General features: G+C 27.9%; 1 protein-coding gene across 2 annotated transcripts in view; it reads right to left on the minus strand.

The window, feature by feature from the left end:
• The window catches only part of LOC106685427 (zinc finger Y-chromosomal protein), a 14,524-nt gene extending 8,611 nt beyond the window's left edge, over positions 1-5,913 (minus strand). For both annotated transcript variants that reach the window (XM_014428083.3, XM_014428082.3), the window contains exons 1-5: positions 5,776-5,913; positions 4,364-4,420; positions 4,143-4,211; positions 1,447-1,503; positions 1,321-1,368 (exon numbers count right to left, since the gene is read on the minus strand). In XM_014428083.3, coding sequence (XP_014283569.1) covers positions 1,321-1,368; positions 1,447-1,503; positions 4,143-4,211; positions 4,364-4,420; positions 5,776-5,797 — 253 coding nt within the window. In that variant the 5' untranslated portion in view covers positions 5,798-5,913. The remainder of the gene's footprint in view (positions 1-1,320; positions 1,369-1,446; positions 1,504-4,142; positions 4,212-4,363; positions 4,421-5,775) is intronic.
• Between the last annotated feature and the right edge of the window lie 637 nt (positions 5,914-6,550).

A 6,550-nucleotide genomic window follows, 5' to 3' on the forward strand; every position in this document is an offset into this window, starting at 1 on the left:
GTTGTAATATAAGCTGTTAAATGTTTAGATGTCCCTGAGGATGGCTAGAAGGGCCGAAACGTAGGACAAATAAATAAATAGTGTTGAGACTGTTTTGGATATTAAATTGATTATTGATAAATATTACCTGGTCTCGAAAAATTTTTGAAATAATATAATTAATCCTAAAAATTGTAGGTCTCAATCTCCTATTTCAGGTTATCAGATTATATATTATATTTTCCACAAAATGACTTTTTTTTTTGTTGTTTGCTATTTTATCCTCACATTTCAGTGGATTTCTTCGGAGAGAGTGATTAAGTTAATGCACATTAAGTTAACATGAGATGTTGAAATGACATAAGTTGTATGACAAAGAAAAACAACAAAAAAACCTATATCATTATTTTGTATAGGATTGTGCACAAATGCTGTCATGTCCACGTGTGACTTTATCTGAAAAGTCAACATGAAATCCAAAATTCTAGATTCCAACTAGGCTGTCAGAAATGTATCTTGAGGAAGAACTCTATGACCATGTTAAAATAATATCCTATATATATTATTTGAACCCAGTGAAAATGATTATAGATATAAAATGGTCTATCATGAAGAACTTGAGGAAATAGGACAAATCCGCTATGAGATACTATTTAGGAGTAATAGGTGAAAAAACAAAAAAAAGTCTCTAAAGTTCAAGGATTTTGAATTGAAGATTAATAGTAATAGTTGATAGTAATGCTAGTAAGCACATTAATACTAGTAAATAGTAAATTTTACATATTAGAAACAACATCCATATGCCTAAATCTTTAATTTTCAATTCTACCATTCGTACCATACCCTGAACCAGTACCTCCCAAAAACCGAAAATGTAGTTAAATTCAGTAATATGGGAAGTAATTACAATTCCAAAACTGGTGGAGAAAGTACAGTTTTGGTCTGAGTTCTCTATATTTTTTGTCATTACTAAGTCTGATGCATAAAGTCTAACAGCTCATTATTAAATATTAGTTTTAAGGAAGAAACAGATAAAAGAGATATTCCCTAAGACTGGTGTATCTAAAAGAAAATTTGACTAAATTTCCTCTAACCATCTACCAAAAAACATAATTCATATTCACATAAAAATATTTTCCCCTCGATCTCTTACAATTTTTTTATTATTTTTTCTCTTGAAATCATCTCATCCACCCTTCTCTAATTACATATCTCATGCCGGCTTTTTACTGAAAAACAGTATTATAAAACGGAGGATAATTGTAATTATAAATTTAAAAATTACTCAATATTAAGTTAAACAGTATTAATTTGTAATCAAACTTGTAAGGAATTAATTACCACAATTATCTTCTTCAACAGGTTCCTGCTTGATATAAATTTCAGGCACTAAAACAAAAATAAACTATCAACATCTAAAGACATTAGTAATTTTCATTTATCTTCAGTAAATAAAACATTACTCACATTCACGTTTTGGACTTGTATTTAATTTTTCCCTTTTAACAACAATACCATCTGAACCTAAAAGATTAAAATATATTCAAACAGATAACAAAAAAATAAAGTTGATAAAACTTCAAAAATAATACTCTATGGATTATTATTCTAGGAACAACATTATGTAAAAAGAATACTAAAACTGTCAATCCCCTAAATTCTGAAGTAATACAAAAAAGATACAACATGAATATATAATATAAAAATAAGTATGAAGACTGTAAAAAATTGTAAAATGATGCTAAAAAATAGTACAGGAGCCCAACGTATAAAAGCGAGCTATTAAAACATATGTATGAAAATAATTTTTAAAATCAATTTCTATCACACTTAACATACAAACACATTTTTCTGTTGGTCCTAAAACATTAAAGAATTATAATTAGGTCTTTTTTGTTAAACAAATTAGTACGAAAAAATTATGCATTGAATGAGTGCCATGATCAAGCATTTTTTGTAAACCATAAACAAAAATTGGACAATTTGTTTTTTTTAATTTGGCCAAATAATTTAGATGAATAATTAAATATGAATTCACATTTAACATTGGAAACGCCACTGCAGTAGTCCTCAAAGGGTTTACAAGGGGCTAATTATGATACAATAAAACATTATGAAATTTTAGACCTTTTTTTGGCCTATGAATCCTAAAACGTTAAAGGAGCAAAAAAAGTTATAGGAAAACAAATTAAAGAATATTGCATTCTGGACCAAATGAGTATATAACTTAATAATTTGGTCAAGTGATATGATCATAAATTACCAGCTGTGGTAATTCCTTGGGCTCCAATAGCTACCCTAAAGTGTTATAAAGTTTATACACAAGAAGAGTAGGTGGATCAGGACCATACTACTTGACCAAATTATTGAGTTATATTTTCAATTGGTCCAGAATGTATTGTTCTTTTATTTTTTACTATAACTTGTTTGCTACTACAAACTTATAGGATTCATAGAAAAAAAAAAAAAGATGCCTCAAATTTTACAATTTGTTAACTTATCAAATTAGATAGCCGATTGGTAACTGTTTTATGACTGCCAAGAATGTTTTTTCATGATAATTGTGGAATCATATTTAGTAATATATCTCAGTTTTTGAAAAAAACTTGAAGAATTATGGCAGGTCTTGGGACTGGCCAACTGAAGTGCAACATCTGGCAATGAAATAATTTATTAAAATTTTATTAATGATGATATTTATTTTACAAAAATACAATAACATTTTTATTTATATTTTTTCCTTATTTAAATATAATTATTAAGTTATGAAGAAGACGGTCAGGGGTGCGGTCACAATAAAATAAAAAAAAGTTAACTATTTGCCAATGTTTCGCCCCACTTTGTCGATCTTCATCATGACTAAAAAGATACAGCTAAAGACAGAAAGTATTAGTTCCAGAATAATAATATAATTAGAATAATATAATATACCTTTTTTAAATAAATACAATTTTATCCATTTTAGTCCCAAAACATTTTTATTCCTTTATAAGTCCGACGTTACAGCCAATTCAGCCATCCTCAAGGGCAATCTTAATACAATTTTAGAACCAAATCATTTAAAAAACTACTTCATGCAGGCTATTCTGCCCAGGTCATTTACTTCAGTCTACAAATTACCCTAATTAGTCAATTTTTCACATTAAATTAAAAATAAAAATTACTTATAACAGCTAACAGTAAAATTTATCTTTTTACAAGACGTTATGTTAATGTTATCTACTGTCTATTTACACAGACTGTGATAAATCATATAATAAAATCACATAATAAAATGGATAAAATTTTATTTATTTAAACAATATTAATCAGTCTCAAAAAGTGTTAAGATTATAAATAAAATAATATATGTCATTTCCTAAGTTAATTCTAGCAAGATTTTTTTTATATTGTAATAGGAGAGTAAAAGCTTTAAGGAGGGAGCTCAATCAATCGGACTGACACTTCTGCGATTGTTAAGTTACTTTAATCTCCTAATCTCCAATTATAATGTACACATTTTCCTACTAGAATTGACCAGCGTAGCTCTCCCTCCTCCCCAAAACACTTATGTTTCATTTTGCATCACAAAATCAATTTACTTCCATATAATTTTTTTTTTCTTGTGCTGTAGATCGTCAGTAAAGTAAAAAAATTCTCATGTTTTTTTTGTTAGCAACATACAGCTTGACCAAATTATTAAATTATGGTTATCATTCAATGGAGAATTAATGCTCATTAATTTGTTATACCATAAATGTTTAGTTAGAATTGTTTATTAAAGAGTTGTATGCAAAAAAAAATTTAATTTGTTACTTATAAAATTAACTTGATAATTAGAAAGAGTTTTAGGAGTGCCAGAAATTTGTATTCCTATTAAGTGAGGCAGAAAGTAATTTTTAAAATGAGTTACAAATGTATGTTTGGTTTACTAGTTCTTACACTAAAAGCATAATGTGAATTACCTTATAACAGCAGCAACAAGTAATAAAACTAACAAATTCCGGAGACTAGATTCCTGTCATATTTAAACTCCTATTTAAAGTTAAAGCTAACTCCATATTTAAAGTTCTAAGATCAAATTTTATCTTATATTTCCACTACAATTTTTAAAAATGATTTTTTTCTAATGATCTTTGAAAGTCTAAAGTTATAAAACTACAAAATTTAAAAAAAAAACTCACTTGTCTCACTTGAACTTAATCGAAGCGGGTCCAATAACTCTGGATTCATTGGAACATTAATCTTCTCATCTGAAACAATGCACCACCAACATCCAACGCAATTATATATTTAATATAATTGTAAACATTACTAAATGTTATTTTAAATAGAAAAATACTGAATCCAAAACAATTAATTATGCTGAATAAATTAAAATGATAATTTAAGAAAGAGACCTCACCTGATCTAATGAATAAAGGATCTGGTTTATTCATCTTAAATGTAACAAGACTGTCACCTAAAAAAGAATAATTATAACTATAGACAAACTTATTAAGTAAAAATATTTTTTAAAACAGTTACTAACAAAACTCCAAAACCACAATTCACAAAACATACAAGCATAATACAAAAAAAAAAAGAAGTGATTACTAATATTATTATTAGTGACAAAGTAGACCCCCATTAGTTTTTCTTTAATAATTTTCATATATTATATGGTAAAATTAATATAATAAGTTGTACAAAAGGAAAATCTATCTGGTCATGAGTTTCTCTGATACAAAAATGAACATTTTTTTTTTTTTTTAATACCGAAAAATGTTTTTATGAATATGAAAATTTAAGTCTAAAGTGAAACATCTTCTCCCCTCTATGTGGGGTAAATTTGACCCCTAATTTTTAATTTATTTTGGTTAAAAAAAAATGATTTAGTTTGGTAAACTGTCTCATATTCTCGCTGTAATAAAACTAAAGAAGGAATAAAAATACCTTAATTTCTTAATTAAGGGTTGTGATTTGTCCCCGTTATGAAATCAAGGGTCTCCGAAATTCACAAGGCAAAGCCTTATCATTATGGTTTTGAGCACAGAAAATAATTTTTCTGTTTTCCCCCCACAAATAGACTCTATTGTTCTTCCCATGCTTCAATCACTCTACTTATTCCTTCTTGTTTTGTCTGAGGCATACTACGGAGGTATACCAGTAAATTTAAAAAAATCATTATCTTTTACAGAATGTTTTATGTTGACAACAATAATTAACCCTTAGATTTTAATAATGAAAATCAATCAAAAACCTAATTTGTGAAAAAAAGAGACAGAAGATTTTTAGGTCCACTATTGAGACAAAGGAGAATTTAAATTCAAGGCCACAAACGGGTACACTTACATTTTGTGTTTCTCAATGTGTTACAAACAATTGGCAAATTACAAATTAATTAAGTAAAGTAGTTACCTTTAAAGTACTACTCCTTAGAATCATTACAAAATTAATGATTCTTACAAGTATTTATTAATTATTGTGGCACACTAACAGCAATATACTTTATAATAACACTTGCAGGTTTAAAAAATAAACCTTTCCTTTATTGCTTTTATATAATGTTAGGTCTCTCCTGAAAAGTCCCCTGACTAGTACATCACAGTCCAAGTTGACCCCTATCACTGAGTTTCACCATCTATTTTTTCAAAATGGGTCCCCATTAGTCAATGGGTCTACTTCCTTTCTATAAGTATTGTATCTCATGCTTAAAAAGTGACGAATATTTAACAAAAGTAACAAATTAATATATGTTTAGAAAATATGAGGGCTTAACTGAAAACACATCCATAAGATAAAAATCATCACTATAAAAATGGTTTACAATATTACCTTCACTTTCCATTACAACCATAAATTTGATTCCATATCTAAACAAACATCAATGTAAGAAACATAACAATAACTTAAGGGGAGGTTGTACTACCCTGTCTCAGTATTCCAAAGAGCATCGAGTTCTTGGTGAGTATGAGGTTTTTTTTTTTTTTTGTTAATTATGACACAAAACAATATCCATAAAAATATATATTTTCTGAAACGCAACTTTTTAATCAAAAGTTTGATACAATGCCTAAATAATGAATAAATTATAATTGCTAAAACGTTGTTCCTTGGGTAGAAGTAATGCTGCCAGAGAAGTTCAGAATCCTATCACAGGAAGAACGGAAAAGAGAATTTGTGAACACAAATCACACCGCCTGATCTAAAATTTTGTTTCTAGTTGTAAGCCGAAAGCTACCAAGTATAGACTATAGTTTGATACCGACGTAGAGTTAATAAAAAGAGGATCTCCAATATTTACATAATGTATCATCGAAGATACTTTCTCACTAAGGAGAGTCTATAACTTGAAGAACAGTGATTCTCAACAAATTTTTATCCAGGATCCCTAATGTAAACGCTAAAATAGCAAGTACCACTAAATAATAAAAATCACAAAATTCTTTTTCTCTCTTACATGACTTGGTACTGACGCCTGCGTAAACATGAATATATATTAAACAGGTTGTATCTGAACTCTCAAGAAATAAAAAGTAAACATTACATTAGTCATTCTCAGAGATCAAATCGGAGATATCTTTTTTAACAATTGAAAGCTCAAATAACG

Source organism: Halyomorpha halys, unplaced genomic scaffold (genome assembly GCF_000696795.3).
Source record: "Halyomorpha halys isolate HHAL.00 unplaced genomic scaffold, Hhal_1.1 Scaffold691.1, whole genome shotgun sequence".
Taxonomy (NCBI): domain Eukaryota; kingdom Metazoa; phylum Arthropoda; class Insecta; order Hemiptera; family Pentatomidae; genus Halyomorpha; species Halyomorpha halys.